This window comes from Oncorhynchus nerka, linkage group LG12, assembly GCF_034236695.1.
Source record: "Oncorhynchus nerka isolate Pitt River linkage group LG12, Oner_Uvic_2.0, whole genome shotgun sequence".
NCBI classification, from domain to species: Eukaryota; Metazoa; Chordata; class Actinopteri; order Salmoniformes; family Salmonidae; genus Oncorhynchus; species Oncorhynchus nerka.
Window position 1 is genome coordinate 20,210,604 of NC_088407.1, and position 15,609 is coordinate 20,226,212.

General features: G+C 43.2%; 1 protein-coding gene across 1 annotated transcript; it reads right to left on the reverse strand.

Annotated features, from left to right (window-relative positions):
- Positions 1–1,719: 1,719 nt before the first annotated feature.
- si:ch211-63p21.8 (kelch-like protein 33) lies at positions 1,720–7,761 on the reverse strand. The gene is made up of 5 exons (XM_029674230.2): positions 5,400–7,761; positions 4,550–5,160; positions 4,002–4,339; positions 3,685–3,855; positions 1,720–3,179 (listed from the first exon to the last, which is right to left on the reverse strand). Exons 1-5 carry the CDS (start codon positions 6,253–6,255, stop codon positions 2,651–2,653), a joined length of 2,505 nt encoding a protein of 834 aa, XP_029530090.1. The 5' UTR covers positions 6,256–7,761; the 3' UTR covers positions 1,720–2,650.
- Positions 7,762–15,609: the final 7,848 nt, after the last annotated feature.

Here is a 15,609-nt window from a genome sequence, read left to right on the forward strand (position 1 = left end):
GATTCCATGTTTAAAGTAACTGTCCATTGTTTCCAGATGTATATGAAATATGATCTATTATTAATTATAATCTGAGTGAAATCGTTTTAGTTCCAAAAATGTATTAAGTAGAGTATGTTAAAAAGCAGCTTTTCTGTGTTGGAATGATTGCAGCATACCCCAACAACAATGGTGAGGGTGTATAGCAGTCATAACAAATATTCATGCAAGTAAACCACTGATTGGCCAGCTCATCCTCTTCGAAGAAATAGCAAGCATTTTTTGTATCTGATTAAAATACAAGTTTGAGGTGGCTTTAAAAAGACCATTCTCCAATGTACAGTATTGTGACACCACACTTTCTGCACTGTTGTTAAAATCATTTGTTTTATTTAGTATAGTATACATTTCTGTGTTAAGCATCCTAAATAATGCCATGGATTCCGTCTTTGAAAAATAGGACAGAAAAAAGGGAAGCATGATGTAAGATGCGAACCTGGTATGCCAACTGATTATAGGCTACTGATGCCAATGACTTACCGCTCCACCGGTTTTGCTGAAAATAGTAGAGGAAAAATAAAGAATTCAGCACAATTTGGTGAAAGCCCTGAAACCTAAAGAAAGCCTCCTTTTTACCATCACTAGTGTTGTGTTAAATAATTACATTTTAATGATAACATATTCGCTTAGGATCTCAATTGGTGAAGAAACTGGATGAATGGACTCTCCTGTGGACTGAAACTGGATGAATGGAACAACAATGTCCAGTGTCACTAACAAATACAGTCACAGTCCTTCACTCGAAAGGCAAGGCACACTGGGAAATATGCAAATAAGTCTTTACACTAAGCAGTGTGTTCATTTTACACTGAAAAGTGTGAACCCAGATAGATACTGGAATCTGAGGTGCAGTTAACTTTAACTCTAATGAACGTACCCTTTGCAGCAGAGGTAACTCCTTTCCTTTGGCGGTCCTGATGAGAGGCAGTTTTATCATAGCGCTTGATGGTTTTTGCGACTGCACTTGAAGAAACTTTCAAAGTTCTTGAAATGTTCCGCATTGACTGGCCTTCATGTCTTAAAGTAATGATGGATTGTCATTTCTCTTTGCTTGTTTGAGCTGTTCTTGCCATAATATGGACTTGGTCTTTTACCAAATAGGGCTATCTTCTGTATACCACCCCTACCATGATACAACACAACCGATTGGCTCAAACAATTAAGAAGGAAAGAAATTCCACAAATTAACGTTTAACAAGGCACACCTGTTAATTGAAATGCATTCCATGTGACTACCTCATGAAGCTGGTTAAGAGAATGCCAAGAGTGTGCAAAGCTGTCATCAAGACAAAAGGGTGGCTACTTTGAAGAATCTCAAATATAAGATTTGTTTAACATTTTTTTGGTTACTATATGATTCCATATGTGTTATTTCATAGTTTTGATGTCGTCACTATTATTCTAAAATGTAGAAAATAGCAAAAATAAAGAAAAACCCTTGAATAAGTAGGTGTGTCCAAACTTTTGACTGGTACTGAATATCATTTCATGAAACAAATAACACTCTTTGTAAGGAGGTCATAAGTTATGTAATACTATCAACACACATACATTCATTTTTCTTTTGTTTTCTACAAACAGTAAAAAAACAGCACCTGACAAACAACACTTTGCAAAACAAAATGCCCACTACCCAACACATCCCCAAAGTGATCAACATATGGTTACCAAATTTCGTCAAACACTTCCGTTTTTTTATTTAATTTTATAATATATAAAATCCAATGGTACAGTATGTAGCTAGATAGTTCAGTCCTCCAGTTTGCTATTAATTGTGAATATGAGGCTTTTCAATTGATGGCTATACATACCTTGACAACAAAGCTTTCTCTGAGATGAATCCCAAATATTGACATATCCCAACAGACAGAACCGTGGAGACGGAGGGAAAAACATTCACAGTGACAAGGAAATAGGACATACAGTACATGACCCCAAAATGGTGTCCGTTTGTCACAGGACCACAGCATATGTAATAGTATTCTTCTATGCATCTCCAACAGAGATGTGACATTTCTGGGTGTATTATACTGTATGTGTTATGGCAGGAGTGTAACACGTCCTATGAATGATCATAAATGGCAGTAATTTATGTCTTAGGTTGTAGGAGCAGGTATGAACATTTTTGAATCCAAATATTTCTTGTAATTGACTGAATGACAGTAGATATCCATCATAGAATGTTAAAAATTCATGATGGCACTTTGGAACCAGGACTTTAATGTGCTGTCATTAAACACCCGAGGTAAGGTAGGGTTATTCCAAATACGAATGGAATTGGCTGTTTTTCAATGAAAACAATATATCAATGACATAAAGAATTAGGCTATGATTTCTGGCATACAATATGTTTTTTTTTTCGCACCTGTAGATTCACAAATGCCAGCATAGCTCTTTCTCTGTGTTTTAGTCAGATTTATTTTATTTTATATATGGCAAACCCAGCCCTCTTTCTCACCATGTGACCCTCCCTCTCTCATTGTTTTATTTTCTCTAGTGGGCAAGCAGGTGGAGCATTAAAGTAGTCCTGCCTCTTTCTAAGTGTTTTTCAGTTCATAAAAAACAACTTCAATGTAATGTGGAACTTTATCACCCTCGAAAGTTCCCTTTGTCATTGTCTCAAGTGTTTGGGCAGGTGGAGCAAACAGGCTCTTATGTCAGTGTTAGGTCCGGGCATCTTGCCTATATTCTCCCAACGTTGGGTAATGGGTTCATATCGGTGAACCAGTCTGGTCTCCCTGTAGTCCTCTTGGCAGTATCCTCCCAGCACATAGATCTTCCCCTCCAGAACCACAGAGGCTGCTCCAACATGGGGGATGGTCAGGGGCGTGAGGGCGCTCCAGGAGTCACTAACAGGGTCGTAGACCTCACAGGCCAGCTGGTCGGTGTAGAACGTACGTAGGTTACACACCCCTCCAACCACGCAGAGACCACCACCGCCATGATGCAGGACCTCCATACAGTGCTGGGCCCGATCCTGGCTCATCTCTGCCAGGTAGGTAGTTCCTCTCTCAGGGTGGTACAGGAACATGGACGTCAGACACTGGTACCTGCAGTCGAACCCCCCTGAGATGAAGATCTCTCCATCCAACAATGTGGCAGCGTGGCCACTCAGGGCCTGGTCCAGAGGCTTGGCAAAGCTGGAGATTGGCAATGGTTGGTATGAGGTTGGAAATAGTACTGATTCAGAACAATCACAGATGGTTCAAATTGAGAGTGCTATTGTTGAATTGAGTCGAAATTATATGCTGCTCTTACATTATTCTGCATGTGTCCGAAATGTAAAACATTCATCCCGTACACTGTAAACCAACTCAAGCACAGCTCCTTACTCTTAAATTCCACTAGATGTCACCGTGATGATATTTGTTCGGTTCAGACGCCAGAGAGTCACACTACATTCTTCTTCTAACTCCACAGGTTCTTTGTTTACCTCACAAATCATTTGATCCTTACAAATAAAAACCCTGCAGGAGTTGAGCAAACGATGCTGAATAGTCTTGACAGGGACTTTTGTTTTGACATTTTGGGTAAAATCAGTTGTGAGCTGAGGAAAACACTTGCAACAGATCCAAGTTTTGAAAAGTCTGTTTAATATACTTTCCTGTTTAATAATATTCTGTCTTCCATGAGATTCTATCTTACCTCCAGGTGTCAGATACGGGGCTGTAGTCCTCCACACTGTCCAGGTTGGTATTCATGTCCATGTCTCCTCCGATGGCGTAGAGACGATCACCCCACACCACCACCGAGAAGTTACTCCTGTACTCCTGCATGTCAGCCAACCTCTGCCAGCTGTCCTGCATGGGGTCATACCTGTATGTGTGTGTGCGTGTGTGTGTGTGTGTGTGAGATAAAGATAAAGAGATAACATTTTCCTCAATGATAATAAACATACATTTTCTACATCAGAAAAAAGCCATATGTATTGTTAAAACAACTGGTCTTTGACCCCTTTATACCTGTATACTGATTTCAGCGTATCAGTCTTTGTGTAGAACTCACACCCTCCGATAACGTACAGCCGCCCCTCCATCACCCCCACCCCGTGTCTAAACCTGGGCTTCTCTGGTATCTCTCCCAGAATCCTCCAGTCCATGGCCTTCACCAGGCCTGTTCCGGTGCGGAGGGAGTTAGCAAACCACAGCTGCCTGCTGGGAAGCCGTTTACCCAAGTCAGGATCCAGCTGGTCGCCTCCGACCAGAACCAGGGCGTCTTTGGGCCGTCGGATCCGGCACTGGTCCAGGGTCTCAGGAAGACTGAAGCCAAACTCTTTGAGGGCCGAGCCGTACAGATCCACCTGTAGTAATAATAACAATTATACATTTTATTTATAATCAGCTTTTTATAAAACCAAATTGCTGTCTGTATGATGTGTATTATACACTGTGTATTATACATCTGTTATGTCTTAATATACAGCAGAATTCCTCAAGACTATTTCCCAATACAATTATAGTTGATCTTGTTATATTGTATTGAGATACAGTTGTATCATATCGTATTGTACCTCTGTGTCGCTGCTGCATTCCATGCGCAGGTTGATTGCCCTGACCTCTCTGAACTCCTTAAAGGTCATGAGCTGGAAGCGGACTCCTGTCATCAGCTCCTGGGCCTGGGCTAGCCTCTCTGCCGGGTTGGCCTCTACCCAGACCACCACAGCCCTGAACACGGCCAGCTCTGAGGGCGCACAGAGGCCATCAGAGTGGAGAAAATCCAGCAGTTTATCAGCCGGAAGGTCCAGGAATTTCAGGCTGGTAGACACTTCTTGGAAGTTCCTCAGAACAAAGTCCTCGGCCTCCTCGAGGAGTCCCGGCATCTCATAAGCCAGGGCAAAGGAGGCCACATCCAGACATGAGTGGGCATCCATTTCCCGTTCCAGGAAATCAAGGCACAGCAAGAGGGTGGGCTGGAACTGGAGCTGCAGGGCAGTGCAGGTGATCTCAAAGACACACCCCCAGCTGAGGGAGAGGGACCCGCTATAGGAACAGCCAATCAGAGCCTCAAGCTCAGATGCCTCCAGGAAGGGAAGGGCCACACAGGGCTGCTGTGATTCCCTCATCCCGCTGGTAAACATTCCCCGGAAGTAGTCACTACTGGCAGCCAGGAGCACTCTGTGGACTTGAGTCAGGAGGGAGGAAAATTCAGCATCTGATTTCAGCATCAGCTGTATCATCAAAACTTCTTTAGAATCATTATTATTACCATCATCACCATTTTTATCATCAAGTTACTCCTAAACAGAATACTGGGTCTACTCCAGCTTGATCCGCGGCAAACCCCCATAAAACCACAAACATTGTCTCCTCTATCGTTGCTTCAGTACATAGTCATGACAGGTTTCATTTCAGTCTACTCACCATGGAATGATGTTCCTCCAACCTCCAGCTCCACATCACAGCCCACTCTCTCTGCCCACAGCTCTCTGATGGACTGAAGACTGACCTTCATCTGTTCTTCAGTAGAGATATTCTTCTCTTCTGCCCTCGTCTCTACTCCCTTCTTCATCTTCTCCTCCTCTTCACTGCAGAGTTGTAGAACTCTGGGGACCCCTAGTGTTGTAGCTGCAGTCTGTATCTGGGCCAGTGTGTGTCTGTTCAGAGCTGCTAAGCCCCCAGTGTAGGCAAACTCCACTACCCCTGCCAGCCCCACAAGCCCCACCTCAGGACCCAGACTGATGAATATCTCTGTCTTTATGTCCATGTCAACATCTCTCCTCCCCCTCCTCTTCTCCATCTCTTCATCCCTCTCTTGCAGTCTCTGGTGGACAAGGGTGCTCACAGCAGCCAGGACAGGGGAGTGTGCATAAAGATGCTGCCCAGCCTCAGTGCTCAGAGTCAGGTCAGTAAGGAGAGAGGAGTCCCTGAGCTGCTCCAGACCCTGGAATACCTCTTTAGGATAGGTATGTCTGTAGAATGTACGAACCTTCTCTTCATCTCCCAGTCCTTCCCTCCTCTCCTCTGACACTTCCTCTTCTTCTTCCTCTTCTCCCTGGCTTGCCGTGCTGTCGTTCCTCTTCTTGACCCTTGCTCCCTCTTTCTCCTTTCTCCTCGTCACGCCCATCCGGTTGTTGTTGTAGGCCACAATCCACCTCAGCTTTCGATCGTCCGCTTCTACCTCTTCTCCTCCTTCCTCAATCACTCTTCTCCTCCTTTCCTTCTCTTTCCTCCACCGTTCCTCCCATTCCATGGGCAGGTAACGTCTGGTAAACTCCATGGCTGTTTATGGCTCAAACTTTAGGACTCAGTTAGAGATTGATCCAACTGCTCTTTAGACAACCTCTGTCTCACAGATTATGTAGGCTATGTATATGTTATGCTAACTATCTACTGCTATACACATAGCCCAGATCTAAACGTTCTCCCCTTCTCTCTCAACCACACTATCTCTTTCTTTATCCACTCAGACACTTTATGTGCACCTCTCTCTCATTTTTCCTCTCTCTCTGTCTCTTTCTCTTTGTATCTCTTTCTCTCTCTCACCTTTTCTGCCTCTCTTTTTCTCTCTCTCGTTCTCTCTCACTCTGTCTCTCTATTTTGCTCTCTCTCTCACTCTGTCTCCTCTCTCTATCATTCTCTGTCACTCACTCTCTTTCTCTCACTATCTCTCTCTCTCTCTCTTTTTCTCTCTCTCTGTCTCTGTCTCTCTCTCTCTCTCTCTCTCTCTCTCTCTTTCTCTTTTCTCTCTGTCTATTTCTCTCTCTGTCTCCTTTTCTCTCTCTCTCTTTCTCTCTCTCTCTCTGTCTCCTTTTCTCTCTCTCTCTCTCTCTGTCTCAGACTCCTACACTCTCTCTGATTTTGATCTCACACACGTTCACAGGCTAGGCTTCAGACGTAAACAAGGATTCTATTCATAGCTACTAGGTCAAGGGGATTCTGTTTTAATAAACACTGGGTCTGCTTACAGGATCATATGAAGTGTAGTCAGGCTGTTGGAAAGTATGGTGGGTCAAGAGAAAGTCACCAAAAGAGACCAAACCATTTTGAAAAGAAGGTCGACGACATCCGATCCTCGTTTGCTAAGTCAAACGACACCGCTGGTTCTGCTCACACTGCCCTACCCTGTGCTCTGACCTCTTTCTCCCCTCTCTCTCCAGATGAAATCTCGCGTCTTGTGACGGCCGGCCGCCCAACAACCTGCCCGCTTGACCCTATCCCCTCCTCTCTTCTCCAGACCATTTCCGGAGACCTTCTCCCTTACCTCACCTCGCTCATCAACTCATCCCTGACCGCTGGCTACGTCCCTTCCGTCTTCAAGAGAGCGAGAGTTGCACCCCTTCTGAAAAAACCTACACTCGATCCCTCCGATGTCAACAACTACAGACCAGTATCCCTTCTTTCTTTTCTCTCCAAAACTCTTGAACGTGCCGTCCTTGGCCAGCTCTCCCGCTATCTCTCTCAGAATGACCTTCTTGATCCAAATCAGTCAGGTTTCAAGACTAGTCATTCAACTGAGACTGCTCTTCTCTGTATCACGGAGGCGCTCCGCACTGCTAAAGCTAACTCTCTCTCCTCTGCTCTCATCCTTCTAGACCTATCGGCTGCCTTCGACACTGTGAACCATCAGATCCTCCTCTCCACCCTCTCCGAGTTGGGCATCTCCGGCGCGGCCCACGCTTGGATTGCGTCCTACCTGACAGGTCGCTCCTACCAGGTGGCGTGGCGAGAATCGGTCTCCTCACCACGTGCTCTCACCACTGGTGTCCCCCAGGGCTCTGTTCTAGGCCCTCTCCTATTCTCGCTATACACCAAGTCACTTGGCTCTGTCATAACCTCACATGGTCTCTCCTATCATTGCTATGCAGACGACACACAATTAATCTTCTCCTTTCCCCTTCTGATGACCAGGTGGCGAATCGCATCTCTGCATGTCTGGCAGACATATCAGTGTGGATGACGGATCACCACCTCAAGCTGAACCTCGGCAAGACGGAGCTGCTCTTCCTCCCGGGAAGGACTGCCCGTTCCATGATCTCGCCATCACGGTTGACAACTCCATTGTGTCCTCCTCCCAGAGCGCTAAGAACCTTGGCGTGATCCTGGACAACACCCTGTCGTTCTCAACTAACATCAAGGCGGTGGCCCGTTCCTGTAGGTTCATGCTCTACAACATCCGCAGAGTACGACCCTGCCTCACACAGGAAGCGGCGCAGGTCCTAATCCAGGCACTTGTCATCTCCCGTCTGGATTACTGCAACTCGCTGTTGGCTGGGCTCCCTGCCTGTGCCATTAAGCCCCTACAACTCATCCAGAACGCCGCAGCCCGTCTGGTGTTCAACCTTCCCAAGTTCTCTCACGTCACCCCGCTCCTCCGCTCTCTCCACTGGCTTCCAGTTGAAGCTCGCAACCGCTACAAGACCATGGTGCTTGCCTACGGAGCTGTGAGGGGAACGGCACCTCAGTACCTCCAGGCTCTGATCAGGCCCTACACCCAAACAAGGGCACTGCGTTCATCCACCTCTGGCCTGCTCGCCTCCCTACCACTGAGGAAGTACAGTTCCCGCTCAGCCCAGTCAAAACTGTTCGCTGTTCTGGCCCCCCAATGGTGGAACAAACTCCCTCACGACGCCAGGACAGTGGAGTCAATCACCACCTTCCGGAGACACCTGAAACCCCACCTCTTTAAGGAATACCTAGGATAGGATAAAGTAATCCTTCTCACCCCCCTTAAAAGATTTAGATGCACTATTGTAAAGTGGCTGTTCCACTGGATGTCATAAGGTGAATGCACCAATTTGTAAGTCGCTCTGGATAAGAGCGTCTGCTAAATGACTTAAATGTAAAAAAATGTAAATGAGACAAGAAAGTGACCAAACTGTGTGTTAGGTCACGTAAAAGTGTAGTGGATCACATGAAAGTTGGTCACAAAAGGTGTAGAAGGCCTAAGTGGCATGAAAGTGTTGTTGGTCACAATATACTTTTGTAAGGCCTTAGCTGGGTTACAATGAGAATGCATCCCAGATTTAACAGGCTTGGTCAATGGCTCCTACCTGTAAATGCAGTATAAAATATACTATCAATGAAGCACTTTGAGGTTAATGCCCTGGCCAATGAGGTACTGTGTAGATATGACTTATTTTTATGTAGAACTTCCTTAAACAACCAGTACTTCATGGGACATACTGTTCATTGTTAATCATTGTTAGGCCCATATGCAAACAAAATATTGGTGAGTTTTGTATATATTGTCAGTAAGTGTAAGTCAAATTCTCTGAATATGTAAGACATTTGAGATGTCACTGAAACGCAGCCTGTTACAATACACACAGGTGAGGTTTTCAGACTTCCATTCAGTTCACAGATTATACAGACAAAATCACAAACACACATCCCTCTCTCTAAGTGATTCAGACTCTGAACACTCTTTCTATTTGACTTTGGGCACACACATTTACGGGCTAGGGGTTCAGGCGTAAACAAGAATCTATTCATAGCTACTAGGTCAAGAGGATTCTGTTTCGATAGACTCGTGGTCTGGACCAGCATACAGTATCGTTACCATCTAAGACTAGAGACGAAAACATTAGGACTTATGAAGTGTGGGCCAGCCAGTGGGCCAGGAGAAATGATTGTAGGTCACAAGAACATTCTCTAACAGAAATGTGTGATAGGTCACAAGAACATTCTCTAAACAGAAATGTGTGATAGGTCACAAGAACATTCTCTAAACAGAAATGTGTGATAGGTTACAAGAACATTCTCTTAACAGAAATGTGTGATAGGTCACAAGAACATTCTCTAACAGAAATGTGTGATAGGTCACAAGAACATTCTCTAACAGAAATGTGTGATAGGTCACAAGAACATTCTCTAACAGAAATGTGTGATAGGTCACAAGAACATTCTCTAACAGAAATGTGTGATAGGTCACAAGAACATTCTCTAAACAGAAATGTGTGATAGGTCACAAGAACATTCTCTAACAGAAATGTGTGATAGGTCACAAGAACATTCTCTAACAGAAATGTGTGATAGGTCACAAGAACATTCTCTAAACAGAAATGTGTGATAGGTCACAAGAACATTCTCTAACAGAAATGTGTGATAGGTCACAAGAACATTCTCTAAACAGAAGTGTGTGATAGGTCACAAGAACATTCTCTAAACAGAAATGTGTGATAGGTCACAAGAACATTCTCTAACAGAAATGTGTGATAGGTCACAAGAACATTCTCTAACAGAAATGTGTGATAGGTCACAAGAACATTCTCTAAACAGAAGTGTGTGATAGGTCACAAGAACATTCTCTAAACAGAAATGTGTGATAGGTCACAAGAACATTCTCTAAACAGAAATGTGTGATAGGTCACAAGAACATTCTCTAAACAGAAATGTGTGATAGGTCACAAGAACATTCTCTAATAGAAATGTGTGATAGGTCACAAGAACATTCTCTAACAGAAATGTGTGATAGGTCACAAGAACATTCTCTAATAGAAATGTGTGATAGGTCACAAGAACATTCTCTAACAGAAATGTGTGATAGGTCACAAGAAAATGTTGTGGGTCAACAAAAAAAGGGTGCTGTATGCCTGGTCACCATTGTCTCGTGTCAGAGTGTCGGCCGTCTACACTGTTCTGTCTGATAACTCGTGAACGCCCATGGGCCGTCTACACTGTTCTGTCTGATAACTCGTGAACGCCCATGGGCCGTCTACACTGTTCTGTCTGATAACTCGTGAACGCCCATGGGCCGTCTACACTGTTCTGTCTGATAACTCGTGAACGCCCATGGGATAGCTACAGATAAGTTCAGCTGCAATGTGCTGTCCTAACTTTCGAAAATGTTACCAAGGTGACATCCTCCTCAAAAGAGTCAGAGTTAATCTTACCAAAAACAATAAACCTGTAGCTAATATTGACGTTTTTTTATTATCCAGTTCTACATCTTGCTAAGGTGTTTTGTGGTTCTAGAATAAGTATTTATGAAATTGAAAATGTGCATGAATTATTATTAAACATTTTTAGGGGTCTGAAATGTGAATGAAATTGTCTTTGCTTGCTGTTCGCTTGCTGGCCGAACCAATCTCAAATCAATCCATATGAAATGAAAGGCAGGGAAGCTAACAACGCTTGTTCAAACATTCACCGCTGAGTACTCCCTCTTGCTAGCTAGTTAGCGTGATGAAGTTCTAACTAATGTACAAATGCGTTTCCATGATATCTGTTCTGCTGTGATTAGTGCGACGAGTTGTACAGCACATCTGACTGCTCTCTGTGATGTCTTCACGGCGGCCAAAGTAACGTGGCACCATGACAGCTGGCAAGTTCAAGTTACATGCTGATTTCTGAGAACAGTCCTAGAACTTTGGTTCCTTACAACTTCACCAACAAGCTGGCAATCTAGCTTTCGTATGGCGATTCAAAGAAGCTTGCATTAAGTCGCTAACTGGAGCATGGTTTGCCGTTGTACTTGCCAGTGCGTCATAGCTAAGGAGAGCAGAGTGATTTTCACAATTATGAACTAGTGTTAGGGGGATGTGCCAAATCTCAAATTTTAGAGATGAGTTCCACATCCTAAAAGAAAGACTGGTTGATGGACGAGCGTAGTGTAGGAGGGACGCGATCTGACATGAGACAAAAACATATAGTTGGTCACAATACATTTTTGAGAGGTCTAAGCTGGGTCACAATGTGTGTGCCAATGATGTGGCAGCATCGTCTCTGAATGCATTCTATTGCCCTCAGAGAGACACTTTGGATGGCCGACTCACTCTGGCGAGGCATACTCCATGATTGGGCAGATTAAGGTCACGTATACCTGTAGTAGGACTTCAGTTGGGAGGCCAGCTCACCTTGCTACACTTATGTAGTTCCTTGTGGGTTGAACCTTTTTTAAGATATACCTGTCATGCTGGACCCAGGACAGGTCAGCTGACATCATTACACCCAGCAGTGGGAAGGACTCCACAAGCCTTGTCAGCAGCCCTTCTGAAGCCGATGACCGTATCCTTGCTTTTCTTTTCATTCACATGCAGGTTGTTGCTTTTTCACACTCAGCCACTGCATTGAGGGCGGCTTGTGTTTGGCAAGGTAGCTTGCCTGGGGACAACTCTGTGAGTGTGAGGTCACAACTTTGGGGAATGTATGATTGTGTCCCATGAAAGATAAAGCGATTTATCAGGCCTGATCAATGGCTCCTTCCTGTAAATCAGTGAAGCAGTTGAAGGTTAATGCCAATGAGATATTGAGGAGATAAGGCTTATTTTTCTGCATAACTTCCTTGAGAATATTGTCTCCATGTGTAATCATAAAATTGTGAATTCAGAAATGATAAGATAGTCTGACAATGCCATCTATTTTTCTCTGGCTTACTTAAATACACCTTTGGACTGCAGTGGACAAAGTACAATCTTTATTCACAAGCTACAGAAATACAATCTTTATTCACAAGATAGAGACAGTCGCACACTAAAAATAAAGGGGTGGGTGGGGCAGGTGCTTAAAAGCTAATGTGTTAAAATGTATTGGTATATACAGTACCAGTCAAAAGTTTGGACACACCTTATATATATATATATATATTTACGAGGGTACTTATATGAGGGAAAAATACCCTAGACATTGTCTGTGCTCATGGCAGGAATGACCTAATATTTAACTATGGGTTGTGTACAGTATATACAGTGGTCATGTTCTGCAAGTCAACACAGAATGAACTTTCAAGTATCTAGGCCTGCTCTTAAAGTTTACCCGTCTGTAGAATGGGGGGACTGACGCTGATCCTGCTGCTGCTGTGTCTGTCTGGGACTCTGGAAACCAATGACTTTGTTGCTATCCTCACAAGTTTGCTGAGCACCAACCTTTGTTTGTCTACAGAGACACCAGGTGGCCTTCTCAGCTGCACTGTGAATAAATGGTGGACATATAGTGCCATATAACCCTGGCACCACTTTAGAAAGATATATTCACCAATGTTGAAAATGCCTCCAACTCAAACACAGGTAGCCATGGTCAAGCCATCTAATGCAATGCATGTCATTTTAACAAATTGACAATTGACAAAAACATTCATTGATTCATTTGTTTTTCAGGCATCTTTTTGACGCCTGGGAGAGGAGTCTATGTCTTCGTATTCTCTGCTTTCAATCATGCCAGTGCACACACCACTGCTGTGAGTTTATATCATAATGGGCAAACAATAGTCTCTATCCATGACCAGAAGTCACGGACCACAGATGACACTTCATTCAACAGTGCCTCCATTCTGAGGGAAGAGGGAGACCAGGTCTACATGCGTCTGTGGGCAAACATGAGGGTCTTTGATGACCACCTCATTTACAATACCTTCAGTGGTCACCTCCTTTATCTTATGTAAAACCAATGTACTTAAAGATAATAGTAATATTCAACATGTAACACTACATCTTATTGTCAGAATTATATGTACACTGTATCATTTTTATTTACTGTAATTGATTTAGAATGTATCTATAGTCTTAACAATGTATTAGCTTTAATTCCATAAAAAATAGTATGAATAAATGCAAAATGTAAACTAAACTGTATAACCAACCAAATAAAAAGATAATTTCTAACAACTCTCTGGCCACGTGACTCAAGCTTCCCTTGTGCACACAAACGCAATTATTGTTTTGTTTATACCTCTCCCCATCAATGTCTTTGGATAATATTTAACCCAGACATGCTTATAAACAAGAGGTAGGCTACACGCAGACACATCACAGAGGAAAAAGCTTGAGCGATCAACACAGACCTGCAGGTCATATAGTCATAGATATATCTACTACTGAAGTACACGTTTAAGTACTGATCTGTAGAATGGGGGGAATGACTCTGACCCTGCTGCTGCTGTGTCTGTCTGGGACTCTCAGTGAAGATGCTGGAGAAGACAACCTCAATGACATCATGGTACAGATTCAGCCTGAACAGGGACAGGACATAGAAAATGAATACAAGACTCATAACCAACAGGTAGAGACTGCAGCCACTACAACAACCCAATCAGGATGTGAGCCTACCATCCACACTGTGATGAGAGAACTGGGGGCAATGGAAGAGCGACTGGGAGCAACAGTTAGGTCATTGGAAGGCATGAGAAACAGGCTGGAAGCCAGTGAGAGCCAAGTTAGGTCGTTAAACGCCACAGTGAATGAACTGAAGAGATTCAATGAAGGTAAAGAGTATGATGTATGGTTCACTGAGAGACATTAGTGCATAGTCATTGAGTAACTTAATAAAAGTATTCCAATTGTTCATTGTTTTAGTGTGTTATAAGTGTACTTAAAACCTCTTTGCGCACCGATCCCTTTAGTGGGATCATTTTCGTCAACATCCGCTGAATTGCAGAGCGCCAAATTCAAATTAAATTACTAAAAATATTTAATTTTCATGAAATCACAAGTGCAATTTACCAAAACACAGTTTAGCTTGTTGTTAATCCACCTGGCGTGTCAGATTTCAAAAAAGCTTTACAGCGAAAGCAAACCAAGTGTTTATGTTAGGACAGCTCTCTCAGCAGACAAAAAATTACAAACAGCTAGCAGCAAAGTAGATTGGTCACAAAAGTCAGAAAAGCAATAAAATTAATCACTTACCTTTGATGATCTTCGGATGTTTGCACTCACGAAACTCCCAGTTACACAATAAATGTTTGTTTTGTTCGATAAAGATAATTTTTTATATCCAAAAACCTCCATTTGGTTGGCGCATTTTGTTGAGTAATCCACAGGTTCGTGCAGGTCACGACGGGCAGAAGAAAATTCCAAATAGTATCCATAAAGTTCGTAGAAACATGTCAAACGTTTTTTATAACCAATCCTCAGGTTGTTTTTACAATAAATCATCGATAATATTTCAACTGGACGGTAGACTTTTCAATAGGAGAGAGAGAGAAAAGGTCTCGCTCCAGTGGCTAGTGCATGCACAAGTCTGGGGACACCTAGCTATCCACTGACACGATGTGATCATTCTCGCTCATTTTTCAGAATAAAAGCCTGAAACTATGTCTAAAGACTGTTCACACCTTGTGGAAGCCATAGGGAAAGGAATCTGGTTGATATCCCTTTAAATGGAGAGTAGGCATGCAATGGAACAGAGAGGTTTCAAAATAACAGCACTTCCTGATTGGATTTTCCTCATGTTTTCACCTGCAATATCAGTTATGTTATACTCACAGACAATATTTTGACAGTTTTGGAAACTTTAGTGTTTTCTATCCTAATCTGCCAATTATATGCAAATTATAGCTTCTGGGCCTGAGAAATGGGCAGTTTCATTTGGGCACGTTTTTCATCCAAACATCAAAATACTGCCCCCTAGTCTCAAGAAGTTAAAGTAATTTTGATCCAATTTTTGTTATGCTGTTGTGCCAATCAAGTTGTGTTAACGTAAACTGAACAGTAATTATTGTCAATTATCAAAACGTAACAGTAAAACTAATGTTGTCATGTCATGTTAAATCCTAGACAGGCCCCAGGTGGCATTCTCAGCTACTTTAGGAATTTCTGGAACCATTGGACCTGTCAGCAATGAAATCACTCTGGTCTTCCAGCGTGTTCTATCAAACGTTGGAAATGCCTACAATCCAACCACAGGTATTTCCCTCAAT

Coding starts and splice junctions, on each gene's coding strand:
- si:ch211-63p21.8 (XM_029674230.2), bottom strand. CDS start 6,255: ATGGAGTTTACCAGACGTTACCTGCCCATGGAATGGGAGGAACGGTGG. Junction 5,161..5,399: donor TGGAGGAACATCATTCCATG/GTGAGTAGACTG, acceptor TCCTGACTCAAG/TCCACAGAGTGCTCCTGGCT. Junction 3,856..4,001: donor ACGCTGAAATCAGTATACAG/GTATAAAGGGGT, acceptor ACACACATACAG/GTATGACCCCATGCAGGACA.